This window comes from Mycteria americana, chromosome 5 (genome assembly GCF_035582795.1).
Source record: "Mycteria americana isolate JAX WOST 10 ecotype Jacksonville Zoo and Gardens chromosome 5, USCA_MyAme_1.0, whole genome shotgun sequence".
In the NCBI taxonomy this organism is placed as follows: Eukaryota; Metazoa; Chordata; class Aves; order Ciconiiformes; family Ciconiidae; genus Mycteria; species Mycteria americana.
Window position 1 is genome coordinate 49,468,029 of NC_134369.1, and position 24,950 is coordinate 49,492,978.

The window sequence follows — 24,950 nt, forward strand, 5'->3', positions numbered from 1 at the left end:
TTTTCTCTGCAGGGCTATTAATGACACAGGGAAAGATAGGTGGTTCAGCTAAGCTCTCTAACTCAACATGGTGCATGCAGAGCAGAGCCAGGCAACTTCTGGTGAAATTTGGACACCAGACATTTAGGGAGAAAGACTGATGAGAGGCTCTGGAAGATGAATCTTTTGGAGTGGCTGCACCTTAGAAGCACAAAGTCATTGTGCTTAGAAACTAGACATGGTGGAAGAAATGTTTTGCCAGCACTGGGAGTAGGGGCGTTTCCTCCCTCTGGCAAGTCTGTTGGAAGAGACTGGCTTGTGGCTGTGGGATATAGGGATACTGGGGAGGTGATGCCAGTTTGGTCCCAGAGCAGAGGTGCAGAACCCAGGGCATCTCTGAGTTTGGCCAAGCTGTTTCCGTATGACAGCCCTTCGGTGTCTGTCAGAAGGGCTTCCTGTGTAGGTCTTTCTGTGTGTGATTTCCATGGACGAGGTGCTCAGAGGAGCTTATTGCTCATTGCTGAGACTGATTGGACTATTCTGAAACTCTCCCCTTTCAAAAATAGATCTGCTTCTCTCTACTCTGATCAAGGCCATTCCAGAGCATCCCTCCTCATAGGACTGAGTGGCTGCAGAATGACTTGGCAGCTTATCCTTGGTGTCTTTCTGTTGTCTGGGTCCAGTACTGTCCAGTGCAGTCCCTAATATGGCTCTGTGGGTCTCACTTCTCTGCTGCTGTGCAGTGATAATGAGTTTAGATACTGTGATATCTCCTGACTTCACTGTGTACTCCTATCTACGCCAACACACTCTTTTACCTCTTTCTAGTCCTAAAATACCTCCTGGTTTGCAGTCACCCATCTGATCTGCACATCCCAGTAGGCCACAGCATAGCTCTATCTGCTCAGCACCACTGTAATCCCTCTCCTGTGTGCAGCAAGATGTCACTTTCCAGAGCCCATTGCTCGTCAGCTTCTAGCCCATCCTCACTCATCAGCATTTTGTAATCAACTTTCTGACCTTTTCCCCAAGACTCCTTATTCTCCCCCTCGGTGTGTTTGTGTACTTCATACTCTACCCAGGCTTTTACTCACATTGGAGGTAATTTTTCTTGGTGGGAGACATTCCCTCCCCACCCATCTCTCACCACTGTCCCTTCAGAAATATCCAAGTGTGGCTTTCTGGCAGGTTCCCGTCAGGCTGGTCCTCTGGTCCCTGCTCCTATGTCTGGTCTGAGGTTGTGTGGTTGGGAGTTAGGGCAAGGATAAAGTTAGCATCCCCATGAGGCCAGCATGGTCTCAGGTAGGGTCTTTCCCATGCTGGTGGGGCATGGGTGCTGCGTGGCTGCCCAAGTGCTCTGTGTCCAGGCTGTGTCTTTGCCTGCAGGGCGAGGAGCTGGTGTAGGGCACAGGGCCAGCCTTGCCTGCCCTGGGAATGAGGGTCTCTCCTTCCTCCTTGCCCCTTGACTTATCCTCACATCTCTGGCCTCTTGCTAACAGTTGTTGAAGCTGTTGCAGAGATGAGTGGAAACTGCTGAAGCTGAGCAGTCTCAGATGCTGTTAAGTGAGGGATCCCAAGAAATCCTGACCAGCTCTCTGCTTGGACCCCAGGTTTCCACATCTGCACACACACTTACACCATTGCTGGTGAGTTTGCTGTGCTCCAGGAAGGCTGAGAGGCAAAACAGGCTCCATAGGGAGAACACACCAGTGACTGAATGTGTTATTTCCAGTGCTTCCTTTGTTCAAACCTGGGAGAAAGGTCTGGGGAGAGCCCAGAGGTCAAGGCTTGTCTCTGCTGAAGCCAAATTGTATAAAGGGCTTAAATTGATGGAAAGACAGTAATTTGGAAGGATGTCGGTCCAGCTCTGCTTTGTGGGAGTGCAGGTAATGCGAAGTAGTTTCTAATTGCTTGATTAGCCAGCACCTCCAAGGAGACCATCCTTTTCATCCACGGTTAATTGCGGCTTTTACCTGTTGTTCAAGGACTATTTTGGCATTTGCAAGAAGCCTCCTGCAGCCATACAATAATGGAGCTCACTGATTGAGCAGGGCAGGATACGTCAGGCGAGTTGACTGTGATTTGTAAGCAAAACACGTGTGGTAGAGGAACCTCCTGTGCTGTGGTTTGTGAAGCAGGATGCATTTTTACAGATAGTGATGCTTGGGGGACCCAGCCTTCTGTTAAAGGGCTTTGCTCTCCTTGGATTCCTACCCTTTTACCTGGTATGGCACCAGTGCTGTGCAGTAAGAAACAGATACTCCTTACCTGAGAAGTCATTGTCCCTGCAGCAAAACTGTGGCTAAGAAGGATGCTGCCCATTGCCCCTCTACCTTAAATTGCTCCCAAGGTTCCCAAAGTGTTTTCTAGGTTGGGTACATGAGCTTTATTCATGCACTGTTGAAATGTACCCATATACACCTGGGAGCACGGTCACTGCAATGATGCGCAGCAATGCCACATGGCCATTTGACAGGGAGGGACAAAAATCGTATGCCCCTGTGAACCTGCCATGGGAAAGGTTTAGAATGAGACCACAGCAAGGTGCTAACGCCCACAGCAAGAGACTTCCCTGCCCTTGAACTGTTTGAGTCTGAGAAAAGACAGGGAATAGAAGAGACTCCTCTTTTTACTCCTATTTCTGTACACAGTCTTGGTACAGCATGGCAGCCTTTGCTGTGCCAGTGACAGGGAGGAGGACGGACTGATTCCCTTCCTTCTGGAACTGTTTAGCATTTTAAGCTCTGGCGAGACATATGCTTACTTCTGATTTGCAGAACTATTGAAGCAATGCTCAGCCCTGTGGGAGAGCAGCTAGGCCTTCAATAGGCTGTGGGGTATTATGCTGCATGTCCTACAGCATCCAAGTTGTTCCCAAGGGAATATGAGCCACTTTCTGTAGCTGGCTCCATATGTTGCCCTAGAGAAGGTTCATTTACCCTGCTAGATCAGAAGGTCTTCAGGTCACGATGCTGCAGATCCTGTTACGGCCCCAGGAAGCCTCCTCCCAGGCTGGCAGCGTTGTCTAACCCATCCAGGATGCCGGGACACGTGCCTGCTTCCTCCAGTGTTGCATAGCCTTGCGGTCAAGTGTTCTGCCCGAAAGCACTGATGTGTGGCACAGTCCGTGCATGGTCACTCTCACGGTTGCTTGGGGCCGTTTGATCGATGCTGAATGGCTCTGCTGAACACCTGGGTCTCCCGTAGCTTGTGACCCTGGTTCTGTCCTTAAGCACCCTGCTCCAGCAACGCTGTGCTGGGGTGCTCTGTGAAGTTGACCCTCGCGTACACCACTAACAGACACAGGGAAACTAGATTTAGGTCAGCAAGAGCCTCTTCTGCTTGCTATGGGTGTTATGTCCATCACAGGAAATCTCCTCTTCCTGCATGACATTACCCACACTCCATTACCCACCAGAGTGGAGGCTGGGCTGTGGTGGCCATTACTCTGACAGTGTGAGGGACTGGGCAGTGGGACAGGAGGATTTGGCCCTTCTCCCACCCCTCTGAGCCTCCCTCAGTAGGCCCATCAGGGCTTCCGAGCAGCCGTCAATAAAAAACACATTTGTATTAAAACTATAATGAGGAATAAAAAAACTTCACATTTTTTTCAATAACTCGGGATATAAAAAAGAGATTTTTATCAATTATGAAAAGGATTTTGGCCATAAAAAGGTAATTTAAAGAGTCTGAGATGGATGGGGAATAGCATTAATGTCACCCAGAACAAATGGGCCCACATTACTCAACTGAAAGGCAGGAGCGGCTGCCTGTGCAGATCCCGCTGCTGCTGCAGCCTCTGCTGTGCTCTCCCTGCCCTGTCTCTGGTAAGAGGCCCCAGTCACTGGCAGATCTCAGTATGGCTGCCTCTATGCTGAGCCCTTGTGCAGGCTGTAGCTGCCCAGAACTGCTGCTCCACTGCCAAGTGCAGATGGGGAAAGCAACCAGGGAGCTTGTGTGGCTCAGGTGGTCCGCCTTGCTTTGTTCCTTGTGTCCCTGCTTGCTCTGTTTGCAAGCTCCAGTGTTACTGACCCTTAGTGTCACTCCAAGGACAACGTGGTGTCTTATTGCCAGGGGAGCTTTGGGACAGGGTACTCCCTCCTTCTGTGGGTTTTCTCTCTGCTCACGGCTCCTGGGAGAGGATCTGGCTGAGTCCTGCTTGTGGCAGCCTCTTCCTGGGTGCTCTAAGCCCCATTGCCTAAGAGAGGGAAGGTTTTGTGGATAGATTAGAGGATAATCTCCTTTGGCTTCCTTCAAGTTAATAAGATTTACAATACGGGAGGTTGGACAGTGGATTTTCTGAAGGATTTTTTGGGGTCTTCTGCAAGGAAGTGAAAGATTTGAGATCAGGAAATGCAATGGAGAATGGCCTGGTAAGCAGTAGTTCTGATCTGCATGCTTAGTGACTTTTTTTTTTTTTTTTAATTTACAAATTCTTTAGGTGCCTGAGGGTTAGTGTATGACATATCAGCCTGGAATTTGTTGGCTCACAGTGTCTTGTGTGCAGATGGTAAGCTCTCTTCAGTATGGTTTTCTCAGAGTTTTGATGACACCTGAAGTGTTGCTCTGATGCAAATAAATCTTGGCTGGCAACGGACACCACAGCTGTGTTGGGCTGTGTTCAGTGTCCACGTCCTGCAGAGGTGGTGGATGTGCTGCACAGCAGTGCTCTAGCTATCGGCAGAAACCACCTCTCAGCACATGGGTAACCCTTCCAGTTCCAAACAGTCATTGGAAATCGCTATCTGTAACTGGGATTAATAGTCCTTATGTGGCCTTCTTGCATATGGAGACTTTCTTTTTTCAGACATGGTGTGTGTCTCATTTGCTTAGAAATCTCTATGCATTTATGACACAGCAGGATCTGGGCAGGTGCAGAAACACTGAGCTGCTATGTGCAGGGACTGGCTTCTGTTTCAAAGCCTGCTGCTGATACACTCAGAAATATTCTTACTTGATGATCTAGGCACAGGCTGGGTTTAGTATGCCTGATTTTTCTCTGAGGGAGCAGGGAATCCTGTCATCTGCCTAACCACTGATCTTTTAATATCCTACTTGATTCTGCCTGGTTAGCATCTCCTGTTTTCTTTCAGAATGTTACGTCTGCCTAGTTACTTGGCTCTTGACCCATTGGGAACATGAAAACATGATGCAGTGAGTCTGGCGACTTTTGGCAATAAGTTATTTGTAGATGAAACAAATGACATAAGATGAAATAAGGAGTTATAGGGCCTGACCTTGACATATCTGCAATTTCCTAACACACAGAATAGGCACATAGCATTTTAATGAATTTTTAACATGTACAGTGATCTAATAAGCTCTGTTTTGTGGCACTTCTGGGATCTGTCTGAGAGACAGCTCCTGATTCCATGGAAGGATGCTGACCTGAAAGCACTTCAACCCCGCCTGCAGGTTTTCCTCCCTGTGAAAAAGCTGCTATGGGTGAGAACATTGGAAATTCTCCTCATGGGAGGCCTCACACTCAACATCTTTTTGTGTTTAGAGAATTGAAGCAAAAATTGGGATCTCAGGGGTCTCAAAGGTCTTTCCACCATTAGTGAGCCAAGTGTGTCAGTCCCTAATAGGCAGGCCAGGCTGAGAGAGACGAAGTTTTCTCATGTTCCCTTTGGAAATCAAGTTATGTTTGTGAACATTAAGCACATTTTGCACTTATTTTCTGTAAGCTTTGCAGTGCTTTGGTTTTACAGGATGCATGGTTCAGAGCCAAACCTGTGAAGCTGTCTGTCACAACTGAAGCAATAAACTCACATGACCTACTGCTTGTGCCAGGAGAGCTCAGCTGAAGCAAACCCATGAGTTTCTCCCTTACAAAGCTCACATAACCACTCCATCTCAAATTGGCAAGTTCTTGGAAGAGGCTGTTCAGCTGCAACCCTTCCAAATTTCAGATGATTAGTAGAAAATATACATTAGTTGCCTCATTTCAGATAATGAATGAAACTGAGGTGGTATCAGTTGTGAGTGAAGAACAAAGCTAATTTTGCCAAACACCTTATTGGATGTAACTGATTGGTTCAGGTCTATTAACTGTTATTCCCATTTATCAAGAAAGGCTAGAAGGAGGCTAGAGCAATGAAAATTACCAGGGCTTGTTAAGAGGGGTTATACTAAAGAAGTGTCTCCATGTAACTTTTGTTGCCCTGTCCCTTGCGGACTCCTGGTGTCTTTGCCCTGGCTGCCAAGAAAACCTCTAAGCCCATGCCTCCTGTCCCAGGCTGTCTTTTGTCCTTTGGACTGTAACCTAACCTCTTCCTCTTCTTTTATTTTTTTTTCTTTTTGTTTGAAAGAGCTGTGATCCTGGTTCTTAATGGGATATATTGTCAAAGGCCTTTGTCAATCCCTTGCAATCATCAGGACCAGGTCAGGAATTACAGGTTGGCTGCTCCAAGCTAAACATTTGAGACACTGGGTGGTTCTCAGTGAGTGAGCAGGGAGGAAGGAAAGGGTATGGACCATACTGGTTCTGTGGGTCTTATCTCTCCATTGACTACACAACCATAGCACACTGATGACAGTGTGTTGGGTTGAGCATCTCCAGTGACTTAGTGTCCCGTGCCCGATGAAGGAGGAGGTGCAGCCTGACCAGTAGCAGGCTCTGGGCTACTCTCTCCTGGCTCTGCTCTCCACGGGGCATGTCCGGAGTGGATCTCAGTCCTCGGCCCTTCTTTGGTGAGGTGGCTCCCCAGGTTATGACGTGTTTTTTGAGATGGGTGCCCCTGCTTACATTAGGTAGAATCCACCAAACTGCTTTTCCTCATCCACAGGAGCCCAATGATTTTGAACTATAGGAAACAGAGCTAGATACCAGTCAGTGTTTAGAGGCTCCCTGTCCCGTTCCTATTTCAGGGGATGACTCTGTTGCTCCATCTGTTTTTGAGCTGCATCAGCCCTAGGGAGAGAAGTAGGGCAATTGGATTCTGGCTCTAGAATGGTGGGTTGCTGGGTTGCTTGGAAATGCATGCGAATTAAACAAAATTAACCCCCTACCTTTGTTTCCTTAGCCCACGTTTCTCCTTGTAACAACCTCTAGCAGTACACCCTGGGGGTGCCAGAGGAGAACTTATGTTCAAGGTGGAAGACAAACGAGCTGTTTCCCACTGCACCCCAGACTGGCAGCCCTTCCCTTTGCAACGCTTGTCACCCTGCAGTGGCAGCAGCAATGCTAGCCCTGTAAGTGTAGTTGATTTATGTTAACTGTTAAAACTATAATGTTTAATCTGTAAAGTGCTAATCTGTTTTTTATGTTGATTATGAATAGGCCAGCTGTGCCTGCTTTCCTATTCATAGAGTTTAGTGAACAAGCCCATTTCACAGGCTGGGTTTGGAGGATGATTTACATGAGAGCAGACACTGCTTTAAGGAGAGTAAATCAGCTGAGTTACACCACTGAACCAGGGACCTGGCAGCCCAACAAGAAGATCTGGGGGCAAGGGAAAAAACATGGGAGGAAGAGGAGGAAGAGACAGATAATAAATAAACTGTAGAAGGAGCAGATGGGTCAGAGCAGAGCCATGAAAAGTACGGGAAATATGGGCAGGAGAAGAAAGGAGAGGTTGATATTCTGAGGAGAGATTGACAAGAAGGAAGCAGGAGATGATGTCGCTGGCTTAGCATGGGGCTTTCCTCTCTGGATTAGTGCAGAGAGCTCTGAGCTCCAGGGTTTGTATGACTGGTCACTAGGGAATGCACGGAACCCATTCCCCAGCATGGGGCCAGTGATGCTGTTGGCAGAGCCAGTTATGGATTTAATTTGTCGTGCAGTTGTCTCTCTCGAACAACTTTTCTGCACCTCTGTACCTTTTTTCTGAGAGTAGGCTGCAAAGGATACAAACTCCAGGGTCCCATCCCCATCTCTTTGTAAGTTATTCTACCTCAACTTCTCTTCAGTCCCTGCACCTTGTTCTCTGTGGTGTGGACTGCTGTACAGCTGTGCCTCTTGCATTGACTGGCCTGCCAGGTGTGCAGGTGTGTCAGTATCCCATCAAGGCACAGTCAGCACCAGTAACTGGCTTATAAGCTTTACATCTTCAGCAGGGCTTTACTACCTTTTTAGCATCTTTCTTCTAATGTACTGGGATATAATGACCTCATTATATCCCTTTCTTGATACGAATTCGATTCAGGCAGAGCTGCCCACATCTGCCAGGCTACATGTACTTCCATGTCCACCTCAGATCCTCACTCCTACTTCCCTATCCTATTACTCTGGGGCAATGCTGTGCTTCAGTAAAACTATCATGCTTGCATCGATGTGATTATGATCAAAGCCTGAGGAAGGGATGTAGCTGGGCAGAACCTGGCTGGGACTGGGCTTTGCCCTCTGCATGTTTTCATTGTACTGTGCCTCTGTCCACACTGGTGACAGGCTGATGGATTGTGCAATGCTGCTTCTGTCATTCCTGCTCTTTGTCCCAGGCCTAGAAACACTTTTCCCTCATCCCTTTCTGAGGAGACACATAAAAGCATTCCACATAGTATTCACGGGAGTATGCCCCTCTCTCTGTTTTAGGAGCTGGAGTAGAAGGGTCTGTCAGTGTAGCATATACTCACATGTATGCAGTGCTGTCCTGCCAGATATGTACCCTGCAACATAGCCCTCCTCTCCCCCTGCACAGCCTGCCTCTGCACATACAAACACCTGTCCTGGCCCTGTTCTTCACTTGCCTCTCTGTGGATGGAGGATTTTGCCTGTCATTCCCCACGCAAGCTGTGCACACAAACACACTGCCCCATGCCTCCTCCTTAACTCCCTACACAAGCCCTGCACAAGCCCTCTGCCCCCACAGCTTTGCTTGCTGATCAGATGCTTGTAGCCCACCTCTTCCAAACATATACCCCCAGATCTCTCCTCACCACTTTCTGTATAGTCACATAAACCTGCCTATAGACATTTCTCCCCCACCACCCCTTCTCTCATACACTTCTCAAAGCCCCCAGGCTTTCAAAGCTGAATCAGAGGCGTTTGAGATGAGGCACAGGTGATGTGTGTTCCCAAAGGTCCCTCTATATCCTCAAGCTCTGGCAGCTGGTTATTTCTCACAGGACTGCTGCTGTTGTGCAGGCTTACTGCTGACAGGGCCCTTGGGGCACCTCTGCAGTCCGTGGCAGAGCCTCCTCTGCCTGGCTGTGACTAACGTGGAGCCTGTTTGTTGTGGGTCCGTTGACCCTTTCCTACTCGGGTTTCAGCCAGTGTGTGGCATTTATGCCTGGAGTCAAAATGGTCTTGGAAATTCATTTGCTTCTGGGTGCTTTCTTAAATCTTACCTTCTTGCTTAACATGCTGGCTGGCCCCGTCTCTGTGGGATTTCTTCCTCTCTGTGGCATTTTGGGAGAGGTTTTGTCTTGATATAAGAAAGAAACTTTTTATACTGAGAACTATCAATCATGGGAACAACCTCCCCAGGGATGTGGTAGAGTCCCCATCACTGGAGGTTTTCAAGATGTGAAAATCTCATCTAGGCTCCCTTTCCCATGAAAGGTTGGACCAGATTATCTTTTCAGGTCTCTTCCAACCTGGGCTGTTCTATGATTTGATCATTCTCTCCAAGTGTGCTGTCTTTGCAGCAGGCTGCTGGTATCTGCAGGGGTAATATGTCATTTGGGAGTATGTCTGCAGGAATTTGATCAAGGGGTTCTGGGTACGTTGGGGACCCCTGCGTGTCTTACTATGTGTGTGGCTCAAGAGAAATGGGAACTTTTGGGAGGGACAGGGAGAGAACAGTTGGATTATTGTCACCTGTCACTTGTGAGCATTAATACTTGATGTCTAGTACTAGATTCAGACCTAGCCTGGAAATGAGATCTGGACGGAGGTCAATGTTGATGAGAAGGCCAAGGCTGCAGGCATACTTGACAGAAAGTTGGTGACATTGTCTGTTGTGATGAGAAAGGAGACGGGAGGGATGATTTGAGTGAGAAGATTAGGAACTGTGCTTTAGCTTTGTTGAATGTGAATAGAGATATGACTATCTGAAAGATGTCTCAGGCTGAAATTGTAGTTTGACTAGAAGCAGGCTGAGCTAGAGTACAGAGGTAGAACTACAAGTTACTAGAAACAAAGTGGGAATTTTATGTGAGCTATTATTCAAATGCAGTGGTGGGGGTAGAGGCTGTGGGCAGAGCTTTGTGAAACATCTCCAGAAAGCTGGGAAAGGGATAAGGAAGCTGCTCAGACATGCTAACAGAGCTGTTAGAAGAGCAGAAGGCTGAGGAAACTGCTCCCTTCCTTAGGAACTACAGGGTTGTTCCTGCCATGTTAGCACTTTCAGCTCTATTGCTTGGGAGCTGAAGAGGTGCAGAGAACACAGTGAGCCTCAAAGATCTCGGTAGAAAGGGGCCACTACTGCTCCTCCTGAACCATGGAATAGGAGTCCTTTTGGGCAGATGGGATGCAGAAGGAAGTTTATTGGCAGCAGAGAGTTGTCTTCTGCCCTGGTCTCACTGCACACTGGTATAACAAGTGAGAGCCTCCTTTATTAGCAGAGGGAGAAAGAAAGAGAGAGTGCTTTCAGTTAAAACACAAAAAATGGCTTGAAGTGGAAAAGCTGTGTGCTCTTGAAGGACTGTGATTCCAATCTGTCTGAACGATTGACAAGTCTGGCTCCATCCTCACAGACAGGAGAGATGCCGGTGAAGTAATGTTTCTCCAAAAAGACAGAGAGAAAAGAGTGGATTTAATGAGCACTGTTCAAATGGGAGACGGCTCAAGATGAAAGAGCAAATTAAGATAAAGGGAAGCATTTGTATATGCAAGGAGAGGGTGGGGAACATGGGGCAGGTTGGAGCATCTGCCCCCTAGCCTGCACTATTGGAGGGAATAAGTAGCTCACAAGTCACTACTTTCCTTTTCAGCATGATGGAATGGAAGGAAGTGGACAGGAATATGTATGTATATACATGCCTCAGTTTTACCCTGCTTTGGTCTGTGCATTTTGCATAGACTGTAGATGCTTAGATCATGCAAAACAGAGTGCACAGTGACACTATTTAGTGTGCACTTTAAGAGATTATAGTTTTCCACCTTCTCTCTCCACAGGAGCAAGTTGCTGGTGAACTCGGGCTTGACTCTCTGCATCAGGAAACACTGGCTGCCACTGGAGGCCAGTCACAGACAGACTGGGTTGTGGAAGTGGTTTAGGATAGCAGGAAGGTGACTAGCTGCACAAGATGTTTATTCTGAGGTGGAAAGAACTGGGATGCTGAACAAGCCAGGTCATTTTGCTGATTAACTGCATCTGGAAACAGGAAATGAGCATTTTCGCAATGGCCACATTGCGGTTAGAGGGACTGGTTATCACTCAGGGGGATCCTGAGGAAATCACTGATTTCAGTGGTGCAAGGTTCTTCTACCTTCCAGCTTCCCTATAGGGAAGTGAACTGGACTTGCAGCTTAAAATGATGATGCAGCTTTCAACAGCAAAACCTTTCCTTTGGTGATGGACATTTTGGAAAGAAAGAGCTTCTTGGAATTTAATTCTGAGCATGGGATTACAGGCATGGGGGAAAGCTCTCTGCACAGTCTGAAATGGAGTACTTTGACTAGGAGTAATGTTCACACTGGTGGATGAGTTAGAGACTTGTTCTGAGACATCCCCGCTTTGCTGTTTCCTCTCTCTGGTTTGCCATATGTACTTGTGCTACCAAAGATGTGCTAGCCCTTCAGGTAATGTCTGGCCTCTGCTTTCCTACTATCCAGCTTCATATCTGCTTTATGTCCGAAGTCTAATGTGCAGTCTCTCTGCTTTCAGAGTGGTTTGTGAAACCAGCACCTGGACAAAGAACAGCTGAATGAAGCTAAGCATGGAAGAGGCTGTGGTGATGCTAGTGGAAAACCTATAGAACTCCCAACTGTCGAAAGCATTGACTCTCAGGGTGCTGAGCTAGTCTGTTAATCTTAGCATCTTGTGTCTCTGAAGGTAGTAGGACACCCAATAGCTTAATTGATGAAAAACATTGATCTCCTTGTGCCAGTCAAGAGGATGTTCCCGAGCCAGTTAGGTTCCAGTCTGGCCATGACAATCCTTGCTTTTATTGGACTGAATATTGTTTGTTTGTGGGAGCCATGGGTAAGTGGCTCACCTTTCAGAGAGATGGGAGATGAGGTCCACCTCACAAGTAGGGTCTCAGGAGACATAGATCAGCTCTGTCTGCTCCTTGCTGTTACTACCTGTTGTAGCTGTCACCACTGAGATTGGTTTCGATCCAGGATGAATGATATTCTCAGACAGTTCTGCCTTCTCTTAAGGATCTGACTTTACTCAGGAAAATAAATGAAGCTACCATGTGTGTGTCTGAGCACAGACTATTAAGCAGGAGTCATCAGGGATGGAATAAAAGGCGCTTTTCCTCAAAGTATGGCTCTGTAACAATTAAAGGTACTATAGCAAGTAGACTGATGCTGTTGCTGTACAGCTTAGTGGATGGATGAGATGAAAGCAAGGGTGGCTTCATGTAGGCTTTCCCACTGCTTTTCTAGCCAGAAGAGACTACAGAAAGAGGATGGTAGGTGAGCAGAACAGGGAATAGCCAGGATCCTAGGTATCAGGCAGTGAATGAGCGAGCCAACTTTGGTTTCCGGATGATGGGATCAAGGACTCTTCCTTTAGCAGAGTTCATTTTTCTGTAACATTCACAGCTTTGTGATTGGGAAATGCTGTTGGTAGGATCCCAGAGAAGATTCTCAGTGGTATAGCTAGTAGTGGGCTGCAGAGTACCAAAGTGGTACCAGGTAGAAATAACAGGAAAAGATGAACTTCATACCGCAGCTGGCTCACAGCCCTTTCCCAGAAGAAAGGCTGATGGTTGATGGGCAGCCCTGGTTTTGTGCTCTTGTGCTGCAACATTAGCAGCATTTAACCAAGTTAGCAGTGATTGGCATGCCAGGAGCAGACCGTTGGCAGATGAAGTTACGTGTCTGTGGCTGTGTGTGTAATAACTGCTGTGTATGTATTATACAGATAGGTTTTTAAAAAGATACTAAAGTTACAAATTTGGTCCTGAGAAATTAGATAAGGGCAGACTTATAGCTGACTGGACAGCTCTAATTCTGCTCCTCCATGCATGAGCTCTGTGACACCATGTGGCCCAGCATCACATGGGATATCAGGGAGAGCCAATGTTAGAGCTCAGCTCTTCCAAATTCTAGGCAGGCACTGTAATGCACATCTCCCCTTGAAATGGGCCACATTGCTTTGCCATCCTGTGCACTGAAAGATGCAGGGATTTTGTGTAATAAGCCATATGTAATTGTTTCAGTGCATCAGAATACACACATACCTTTTACTTGTATTCATTTGGATGCAGTGTATACCTCTATATACATGCACACTTACATGCATATGTAATATGAACACCAGGGAATCCATTCAGAAGAAAACCACTATTCTGTATATATCTACAATATTATTAAAAATATTGAGTTAATAAATACACGTTCTTGACAGATGCATTTAGGAACCATCAATTAGGCTTGGCATTCATTAGGTGGGGAGAAGTCCAATCAGATTTCACTGACTCAACAAAGCCGCCTATAAATTGTGGGCTGTTTGTTCTGACGTTTGATGAATTATTCTTCATAATCCACTGTCTGCTACGATAAATCTAATCTTTCAGTTTCTGCTGTCTTAATAATTCTCAGAGCAACACTGTTACATTTTGTTTTCGTAGAGGGGATAGAAAGGCTGGGACAATGAAAAAAACCCTCATTTGCTGTCTGGGAAGTAGATCACTCTACTCCAAAGTAACATTTTCTCATGCCTAGAACTCTGGTCTTGCAGACTTGCAGGGATCAGTGAGTCCTTGGTGCCGTGAACAGTTACATGTATGTTCTTGAAAAGTTGACCAGCCTAGGATGAGGTTCACATCCCTTAAACCTAGTCCAGGAAAGGCATTCAGACTTTTGAGAGCAATAGGGTCCTATTGTCAATGAAGTGAATTCCAAAAGTTCTGGGAGCCACAAGCCTTAGAAATGCCGTATCAGGCATAGAACTGAGTAACTCTTCAGCTATTCTGCCACATGAAATAGAGGGGATATTGTACTAGGCAGTGTTAAGATGGCAGCTGCAGCCCCAAAACTTCCCTGGGAAACCTGCTCTCTTTCCAGAGTGCTATTGTGTTGGTCTGTTTTCCAGCAAGCTCATGAGTTCCATTATCACAGTGCCCCACGCTGTCTCGACTGGGAGGCTGCAGACAGCATGATCCCTGTGTAAATCTCAGAAAGCTCCTGCAGACTGAGCTCACCATAGCAAATTGCCATCCATGGAGCCATGATTAAGAGGGGACTGTTCAGTGCTGTCTCTATCAGGAATGGAAAAAACAGATGAATCGGGTCACCTCGTCCAGGGAATTCCAGCTTGGAGAATCACAGCACAAGGAGATGTGCAAAATTTACCTACCATAATCACTTTCTTGCTGTCAGCTTCTGCCATGGACCTGTCTCCCAACTGTATGATTCCCTTTGTCTTGAATGGATTTATACCAACTTCCCCATCTGCATCTTCCTGTGCTGCTGCATGGCATCAAAATGCTAGGAGACTGCGAGCTGCTCCTGGCCATCACAACACAATACTGTTGTTAATGGAGCTCTGTTGTATCATGGCCTGTGATGAGTATCCTGGAGGCAAGGAGTTCAAGTTAATCCTGTGTTGCCTAGCCAGCCCTTTCTGAAATAGCAGGACATCTCATAGATTGCTATCTCCAAATACAAAATGCAAGACTCAGGAGCAATTACAGTATGCTGTGATCAGGAGAGATCTGCTGTGAAATTGTGGTTGAGGTTTTGAATGTTTCAGTTTGCATTGCTTTTTGGTGATAAGAGAATAGCATCATCTCTATTGGGCCCCTTTTTGTGAATTATTTTGAGCGGCTGTGATTGGTGAAGCTGTGGAGCACAGTAAAGTGTCTGGAGATGGTCTCCGAGATCGTCTCAGCTCCTGCTGCATGTTCCCCAGATATGCCAGGCAGAGTCCCTTGACATGGGCATATTTACACTCAGCTCTGGCATCTTTACTGTAATTTTGGTAACAGAAGCAACTTTATTGTCTGAAAGTTACATGACAGACATTTCATGAAGATGCACTGTTACCAGAGCTCACTCCAGAGCTCCAGTGGCCCTGGAGACTGGGCCACTTCCAGCTGTGGTTCCCCCATACCCTTCGCACTCTCAGAAACTTACAGGGTCTATCAGGAACTTTCTAGGCTGTCAAAACAGTGACTGAGTCCCAGGCTAGCAGCAGGTGAAACAATTCCTCCGTTGTCGATCTTACTGTCATTGAGACTGGTCAGTCTGGTGAGAAGAGCTTCTGAAGAACATAAGGATGACTGTACAGATCAGACCAAAAGCTGAAGCCCACCACTCTGCCTCCAACTGTAGCCAGTGTTGGCTAAGAGACAAAGGCTATAAAAGCATGGCAGGCATACAGTTAAGCTTTACCTGGTATGATCTTCCCGCTTCCAGTAATCTGAAGGTTAGAGATTTCCTGGGCCAGAGGTTGTATCTTGGTGTTTAATAACTTGTGATGGATTTTCTTCATTGACTTATCTACCCACCTGGACTTCTGGTATTTGTAACATCCTTTGGCAATGAGTTCCACAGCTTAATTGGTGTGGGGAAAAAATACTTCTTTTTGCTTGTTTTAATCCTGCCATCTGGTAATCTTGTGTGCTAATCAACAATTTGCTGCTCCCGAGTTCTATGGAGTGAATGAGCATTCGCAATCCCGTTCTCCATGACAGAAGTGATTTTATAGAGCTCTGTGACATTCCCTCCCCATTGTCTCTCTTTCCAGGCTGAAGAGTCCTTTGAAGTCCTGGGAAATATTTGAAGGCAGTTTTGAAATGCTTTGGTGAAGGACTCTCTTCCCCTGGGAAATGCTGAGCATTTGAAAGTCTCCTCACTGACACCACCTGTACTGGACTGGTTCAGCTCTGGCAGAGTTGAGGAAAGGTTCTCTGTAAGTGGTTGTGGAAAACCAGAATTTTCAAAACTGTCCTGGACTCTGCTGGAAACCTCCTGCATAGGACTTGTAATGCAAAATATTCTTACTTAGACCCCATAATGGCCTCATTCTGGCTGTACCACATACAGGGGTCTGGAGCACCATGGTGGAAGGGGTTCAGCCTGCCAGCTAAACAGGGCTAGGCTGTTGAAACACCTTCTGTTAGTGATCCTGCATCCCACTGCAGCCTAAATTTCTCCTGAACAGACTGCTGATTCATGGCTACCTTTCATCTGCTGTGGTCACTATGGCAGAGCAGAGCCACCACATCCCACTCGGGATGATGTTATCTAGTGCTGGGCCAGGAAGGGGCTCCGTGACGTAGGCTCCTGCTTCAGGGTACCTTGTTAGCAGCCTTTTTGGAGAGGGAAGGGAACATACCTCTCTGTGGAGTGGGCAGGTTGAAACCAGGCAGTAATATTTGATCATTTACTGCAGCACATGGACATAAAAAGGTTGGGATTAAGAGGCAGTATATTTCAAAAGAAATTAGTTAGCAAGACATGCACATGTAACGTTTATGGTTTGGAGATTAAGATATCAGGCTGGAACTTGGGATATCTGGGTTAAATCCCAGCTCTGTCAAAGACTTCTCAGAACATGCTGGGCAGAGGTCGTGTAAGGTAATACTTTCAGAAAGGACTCAGGATTTGGGAGCTTAAATCCAATTGACTTCCAGTAACTTTCTAAGTGTTTAAGGACAGGATTCACAAAAAATACGGAGGCGTTCTGATGCTAGCATTGCGGCATCAGCTGGTGTGCGCCACAGACCTCGGGCAGAGCAGTGCGTGCTTTGGGAAGGCACTTCAGCATCTGAGGAGGCCTGTAGGTGACAACTGAGGTCTCCTGGAAAGCATGAGTTCATGCAGGGCCCGTGGTGGCTGTACACCTCGTACAATGGCACTCTGGGCTTAACGATGGTCTCTAGGTGCAACCTCAGCACAAATACATACTAATAAGTGTCTAAGTAGAGAGATCCTGTAAGAGCTTTTATATCAGCTCCCTGAGGTGTGAATACTAATATCAACAATCATGAAAAGATTTTGCATATTTAAAATTAAATGAGCTTCATTCTTTAGCATTAAACAGTCAGGGCTATGTTTCCAACCAGTGAAGTACAGTGACGCATTCATTTGCTGGTTGAGCACGTGCCCGATGGGGAGCTGGCTGTGCAGAAGGCTAGTGAGGGAAACCACTGCATGCAGGGACACCGCTCCCCTGTACAGCTGTAAACCTGCAGCTGGCTGTCCTGCTCCTTTGAAAGAGCAGCCCTAAAGTTCCTTTTCTCTCTTTTAAACCTTTATTAAACCTGTCTGGAAACTATGCTTGTTTCATCTCCTGTCAGGATTACGGATGGTAACAGCCAGTTTGATAAGGCCCTTTGAGACCAGCTGTGGCCTGAAAGATGCTCGAGAGTTCCTTAAGTACCATGTCAGGTGGGCTCTGAGACCGTCCCAGACCTTTGCTTGCTAATTATCCATCCTGGAAATGATGGTTAGAGTTTTTGTAAAGGGTGCTTATTAGCTGGCTGCTTGTGAGCGGTAAGAGCCTGCAGCCTGCTCCAAGAATGCCCTGCCTGCATGAAATGGGTGCAGCCGTCCTGGGAAGGACCCTGCTCTCCGGCAGGCAGCGTGGAAGCCTGGCTCAACTCTTCTCTGCTTCCATGCCATACAGCCTCTTGCTCGCTTTTGCCTGTCAGGGACACACAGTGTGCATCAGAGGCACTAGCTGCCTCCAGCGAGCTGCAAAAGGACAATTTCATAATGAATGAGGGTGATTTGCTAAGTGGGGGGTCCTGGAGCCCAGCCATAATTGTGCTGCTGCTTTATCTCAGCCTCACACCTGCTCGTGTAATGGCCCGGCTGTGATCCGCTCCCTCCCCCATGTGCACGCTCTACCCTTCTGCTCCTGGAGGAGCCATCAATTCTCTGGCCTTGTTGCAGTCCTTCGCCTTGCTGCCCTCGCCGCCAGCCTGTGGGTGTGCACAAATTCCCCCTTGAATTGCAGGAGGGCCACTGGGCTGGCTCTAACGGACATAACTGCTAACCTGGCTTTCATGTCCTAAATAACAAGTTTTTAAATGAAATCCTTCTGCCCAAAAGAACTCCTAGAGACAGCTTTCTTCACATGATGTTTCGTTAGAAAACTTAGTCATACAAGAATATTGTATATATTATTCCTGCCAGAGGGAATATGTGCAGCTTTTTTTTTTCCCCTGCATGCATTCAATACTGGTGAAAATAGTTGGATTGACAGTGTAGGCAATTAAAAGCTTTTGAAATCCAGAGCAGATGGAACTTTATCCAATCTATATGTGGTCTTACTATAAATGTACCTTACTGGATTCAGGCCAGTGAACTCCCAATTCTGTGCTTTAACCTTTGGTGGATGTTACCACCGTTATGACAGTTAGACTAGTAATATTGGCTGCTACTCTGTAAAGTATTAAAAGTATTAAGTATTAACTCATTAAAGGGTACATCCCTTTAATATGAGTGTGTAGGGTAGTGAGAGAGCTGAAGAAAGCCCCAGCTCGACCTCATGTGGCAAGTTCTCCGTTTGCATTTTTTCCTTCCTTACGGGATCTTGTAGCCCAACATGCTCCTGGCCACCTTAAGTCTCTTCCCCTTAACAGGTTCTCTCTTCAGCTGATAGACAAACTTCACATAAAGGTAAAAGCCCCTGTGTCTTGAAGACGTCCCCTGAGCCATCTGTCATCCTGTAGGTGCTTCTTTCTTTATACTAATCTGAAACGAGAATCTCAAAATCCAGAAGTGAGAGAGAAAAGAAAGGGCAGGGGGGGAAGAGAGAAAAACCTTTTCTCTCTTGAGACAGGAATGTCAATAGGTTTGAATTATGGACCTGCTGTAATTAAAAAACACATAACTAGTTGTTTTTAAATGCAGTTGTTTTACTTAATTGATTTTGCCGCCAGGACCAAAGGGAATTAAATAAATAAATAAAATGCACCTTCCTAGTGAATTACTGGTGGCAGCTGAGTCGCTGTTGGAATCTAATTGCTGCAAATGCTCCAGTTTGTTGCTAGCAATAGTTTTCTGTGGAAGGGGCTGGGAGAGAAGGGGTAGGGTGGTGTGGGAGGGGGCTCATTCCCTGGCAGCTGCAGGAGGGAACAGGCTGCTCCTTGTATAGTATTTTTCTTCCTTGTCAGCAAAAAGAATATTCGTTTAACGCTTTGCATGAAGACTTTGCTTAGAAGGTCTTTATTCATATTTAATTACTAGCTCGCTGCAGCTCCCATCTTTAATTACCTTTTAAAAAGCAGGTTATAAAAATGCACTGACATTCTTTCTTTTCTGTTACTGCATAAATTACAGGCTTCTCAAGTGCTCACCCAAAATCAGTCCAGCCCGCGGGAAGGGTGGGACAGGTTCCCTTTGCTGACTTCGGTATACCTCAGAGCTTGTCTGCACCTTGCTCTACAGAGCAGGACAGAAACCCTCGACTACTGTTACATGAACTAGCTCCGTGTCTGAAGCCACATAAGCACATTGACACTTCTTCTGAGTTAATTAATTGTGCGAAGGGGCCTGGCTAGTCAGCCTGGCTGATATCACACTACCATGGTAATAGTGTTTCCAGGGCCCGAGCTGCCCAGTGCTGCACTGAGGGTCTCTAGCAGGGTGCTGTGTTATGCCAGGCAGACAGGCCTTTGCCCGTCTCCCATTGCCTCACCCATGTCTGTCTAGGTTTTTGCTTCCTGGACATCCCCCTGGTGAATCTACTTTTTCATCTGCAACTTCCCTTATAGTCTGGTCCTGAGTTTCATACCCAGAGCTGCTAATACTTTCCTTTGCTGCCCACATACGGCTTTGCTGTCCCCACCAGGTGCTTCTTCTGAGCTGAGAGCACTGGTTACTTTTACTGGAGGCACATAAAACATGTTTTCAGGCCAAGTCGTCAGAGGTACAAACTGCAATTTTTGTCCCCCTGCCCTGAATCTAGCCCTTACCACTGTTCCTGGTCATGTGCTGGCTTTCATCATGTAAGCTGGCCAACACTGCTGTAATGCATGGGAACACACCCCGTCAGGTTTCAGGGGGTGATGGTGGGTGGTATTAAATATCTGCAGAAGAATTACATGCAGAGGGACAGCTGTTGGCTTCTGCACCCAGTAACAGCCAAGGATGCTGACAGTAATCGCTCCAACCTGTTTTCGGGACAGCCTGGGGGGGTCCCTCACAATGCTGCCTGGCCACTCTGTGTCCTAGATGAAATGCGCTGCTGGGGATCTGCCACAGGTTTCCATAAGCAGAGTATCTCCAGGGCACTTTGGTGCTTGGCGGGCTTCACTGGGAGGCCAAGCAGTGACAAGGCTCAGGCAGGGAACAGAGGAAGGATGAAAGGGCTGAGCCTGCCCAGCTTCGGCACATGCTGTCTCTGGCCTGTGGGCAGGGCTTTCCTTAGGATAGCCTCTGGCACCCCAAGCTGATGCCTCTCTCTCTTCTCCCGGCAGATAAAAGAGCTCTTCGTGAGTTTTGAGGACACACCCTTGGGAGCAGCATCACTAGCCCAGGTGCACAAGGCAGTGCTGCAGGATGGGAGAACGGTGGCAGTGAAAATCCAGCACCCAAAGGTCCAAGCTCAGAGCTCCAAGGATATTTTGCTCATGGAGGTAAAACTACCCGTTGACTTTGACTTACAGAGCAATTGCCATTGAAACGTGTGGGGGCCACATTCACCCATGATGTAAGCGGGTATAACAACACCATCCTGTAGCTTTGAAACCTCCACAGAGATAAATGCTGTCTTACAGGAATAATACAGAAAGTTGGTGAGGATTGCAGTGAGGGTGATTGTGTGGGTGGAGAGGCTGAACAAGAGGGTGAGACTGAAGGAAGGCAGAAGGAGAAGACAGGTAAATGTGAATGACATCTGAGTAAGTCCATATGAGATTTAAAAACTAGACAGTGAGTCCTGAAGTCTGTCTTCTGCCTGTGTGCCCATTAACTGGTGGATTAAACTGGTTTCAGTTCCCCTTGCAGTCAGGGCTGTGTGGCCAAGGAAAAATCATTCTCCATGATTAGCATGTTTTTTCAGTCATGAAAAAATTCATTAGCATGAATTCCAGTCTGGATTCAACAGTGGCTGAGCTTGCTGTGATTCAGTTCTGTTTCTTGATCAGCTCCTTAATGCTGAGCTGATTCGTGCTGGAAACAAAAACACTGAAATATGGAGAAGGTCACCTAACAGGGGCAGACACACAGATGAGGGATTCAGCTAGGAAAAAAGTTTAAGTACCTGTGTCCTGTTCCTCTCCTGAATGGTGGGTACCACTCATGTTCCCAGTACAATGCTGTAGCTTTTCCCAAACTTCTAAGTCTAGTCCATTGAAGGGAGAAGCTGGAGAAGAGCTGTGGCACTACACTGCATTGCAGTAGTCAAAGATGCCAGTAGTATGGTAGGGAACAGGAAATGGGAGATGGGGCTGAGGTGGAGGAGAGGGGAAGGATTAGGTCTGTAAATGGTAACACTAAAGCACTCAGCTCTCCTAGTAAGCCTATATCTGTATATATAGTACAGTAATGTGCACATGCATTGGCAGACAAGTATGGCCATGGGACTAAAGAGGGGAAGATTAAGCTGAGCGGGTCTGATAAGTGTTTAGAGGGTACTGCTGATGCAATGACACACAGTTCTCCATCACAGGAGATCAGGAATCAAAGATCCTGCCAGCACCCTCTCAGAGGAACATATAACTAAAGCTTCTTTAGGCAGCTAAAACACCCTGCTTTGAGCAATCCTGGCTAGTCTGCAAAGAAACACAGCTGGTTACAGCTAGAGCACATCAGTTTGCAGCTGAACATTTATTTTGAACTCATAGTGAAATAAATTTTTGGGTTCAATAAAGATATCCCAGTACGATGGGATATGTCTGTTTCAGTGCTGGTTTGAGAACAGAGAACTGTTTGAACTTGCTTTGGGTCCAGCTGTAGATTTGGATTTGATTCAGGTCCTCTCTAGGACTGACTGCAGTGGTGTGCCCAGTGAGTTTGCTTTTGTGAGTCGTCACATGCACAGCAGTTCTCAGGGGGCTTATGGCATCCTTCACTCCTGCCCAGGACAGGATAGCAGAAGCTAAGCAGTCAAGGAAGAAGGATGTGCAAGGTAATGAAAGACTGTGAGACCAGGGCAATAAGAGGATTGTGTATGAATGAGCCAAGACCTAGATCCACCTTGGGACAGAAAAATATAACAGAAAAAATGCCCCTCACACTATGTTGCTGTGGTTGCTGGTTATACTGGTAAGAGACATATAAACAAATAATTTTAGAATGATTCCTGCCTTTTCTGTTTTTAGACTAATCCTCCTGGGAAACTTGAAACTAAAACAGTGTATTTCCTTTTGGCTATTTAATATTGTCCTTCCTCTACAGACAATTTAGTTTGTCATCCTCGAGATGTTGTGTACAAACAGCTATGGGAAAGTAGCTCACAACATGACATATGCAGTCTTGTTTTTAAAGGGTCTCTGTGGAGTGCTGGCTCACATGCATCATCGTATCCTTGTGTGGGACTATTTTTGCGTAGGCTGCACTGAAAGCCAAATATGTGCACTGAGATTCTGGTCCTTTAAGAATCAGACAGACGTTGCAGCTAGGTAGGAGGTTGATTTAAATATTGATGGAGATGGTCTTATTTAGGGACTGATAGGAAGGAATCTGAATGGGAAAAGCTAGATGGAAAATTCCAAAATTCATTTGAGGTTTCATAGGATCATTGCTGACTCTTTAAAAATCAGTACAGCATCTGATAAATCCAGAGAGAGATACTTCACTGCTCTTCTTATATCAATACTTATTTCAAGACAATATGTTAGACAGATGTCAGAAAAGGGACAGGCCAAATACTTGTTAAGTATGTCCCTGCTGATGGACAAGTTGGCAAATTGATTCAAAAGAACATTTAAAGAAAGCAAAAAACAATGCATGAGTTTTCTCACATCAGGCACCAATGAAATAATCCTGCAGCCCCTATAAAGTTTATGTACACATTCATGAAGATCGCTAGTTACATTTCACTTGGGTGACATAAATTTGAAAGGATTTATGCCTCTAGATATAACAGTAGAAAAATCATTCAATAGTGTCTGGAACCTGGTGATTACATTTTTAAAGGAACATTGAGTTTGGAACTGACATTTAGATAAGAGAAGTAGAGACGGGTGGAGAACAAACGTTTTCACACAGCTGAACAGGAGCAGTGATGGTTCATAAATTTATTTTTTGTCATACATTTCAATGATAGCAGCTTTCTGTGTGTGCTTTAAATGTTCCTCCTGCAGTGCAGGAATTCCCACCTCAATGGTAGAGATCTAGAAAGGGAAACTGTCCAGGAACACACACTGACAAGTCTGTTTTCATTTTCATATGGATGTACAGAACAAGTAAGATAAAGAGATAAAGTGGATTGCATTTTTACGTTTTATTCTTGGTTTATGACTCAAGTAGTTAAAAAAAGCCAAACAAATTATTTTCCTTAAGATGTGGTCCAGATTGTCAGCTTGTGTAAATTTGTGACTCTGGTTGAGAAACTGGCCCTTCATTTGAACAGAAAGCATCTTTGGCTGCTGTGCAGCTTTGATTATGCCATCCAATCGCATAATCTTAATTTTCTTCAGGAAGGACTGCCCATCACTCACCCCTTAAATGTTGCTTTAAGCAAATGTTTCCAGGAACTTTTTGGCTGGGCTTTTCGAGGCCCTATGCAGCTGAATACCTAATCCCTTTAAGAAGAAAAGGATGCCAGGTGCTGGATATATGATACTTAGAAAACACCACCTGAGCATTGCTAAGGATGGCTGTGACTGACGCTGAGGAGCAACTTGCCCTCTGATCCCCAGCAGAAGTGCCCTTTAAAGATATGTAGCCTACTACCTGTATCCAGACTCCATTGTCTTCTCTGAACTGCCCAGTGGATTTTCTGTGCTAGGAAAATTCTTGCTCAGCAGTGGAAGAAGTAACATAGAGGTGACAAGTTGTACTTTAGATCTTCCTCTTCTGCATTATCTGAGGGCTGTTCGAATAAAGCCAAACAGTGACTTGTAGAATTGTAGGACGCAGAAGAAAGTCGCTCCTGGGCCATGCCCTTGGTGAGATCCGGCCATATGGTCTCTTCTCCAGGGCTTTGTTCTCTTACTTCTAGGCAGCAAGCAGCTGGTCTCCCTTTGGTGTCTGTGCCATCATTTAACTCCTAGATGTGCCTGTGTGGAAGGGCAAGCCAAAATTTGTGTTGCATGACCAAGGCATGACACCATGTATTATGTTATGATACTGCAGGAACCCTACAAGCACTTGGGGTGCAGGTTGGGTTTTTTTGTCTGTAAGTTACATGGAACGATCCTATCAAAACACCACTATGTGTAGCTGCGTGGCTTTGGAGCCAGGATGCAGCAGATTGTCTGTTTTCCTGTTCTCAGGTTCTCCTCTTGGTTGTGAAGCAGATCTTTCCAGATTTTGAGTTCATGTGGCTGGTGGAAGAAGCTAAGAAGAATCTGCCCTTGGAGCTGGATTTCCTCAATGAAGGCAGAAATGCTGAGAAGGTTGCTCATATGCTCAAGAACTTTGACTTCCTGAAGGTGAGGGAACACATATTTCCTCGTATGTATGTGCATTAATAGTCTCTCTTTATGCATCTTGTGCACCTCATTCACCACCTGGAGGAACCATACCGAGGGAGAATGGAGTTCAGTCCCTCTGTGTTGTTCATCCTAGACTGTTCTGCTGATATGGACCAGAAACTGCTCTGAGACATGCTTCCTCCTTGTCTGTTTCCTACTGTAGGCACTGTATATCGGATGAGGAGTGGTGGCTTGGGGCCAGCAGTCTCTGGAGCCTGCTATTCATTTCCCCAAGCACTGTTTCTGAACTTGTCCAGAGACCTGTGACTTTGCCATTCTTTGCTGAGCCATCTGATGGTACCTTTTCCTGGGCT

At 46.3% G+C, this 24,950-nt stretch overlaps 2 protein-coding genes across 3 annotated transcripts in view; one reads left to right on the forward strand and one right to left on the reverse strand.

The window, feature by feature from the left end:
• Nucleotides 1-24,950, reverse strand: part of ISM2 (isthmin 2) — a 411,356-nt gene that overhangs the window by 214,999 nt on the left and 171,407 nt on the right. The window lies entirely within an intron of this gene.
• ADCK1 (aarF domain containing kinase 1) overlaps nt 1-24,950 on the forward strand; it is an 81,301-nt gene that overhangs the window by 34,796 nt on the left and 21,555 nt on the right. Inside the window, exons 5-6 of the mRNA XM_075503341.1 lie at nt 20,473-20,631; nt 24,436-24,594. Coding sequence (XP_075359456.1) covers nt 20,473-20,631; nt 24,436-24,594 — 318 coding nt within the window. The remainder of the gene's footprint in view (nt 1-20,472; nt 20,632-24,435; nt 24,595-24,950) is intronic.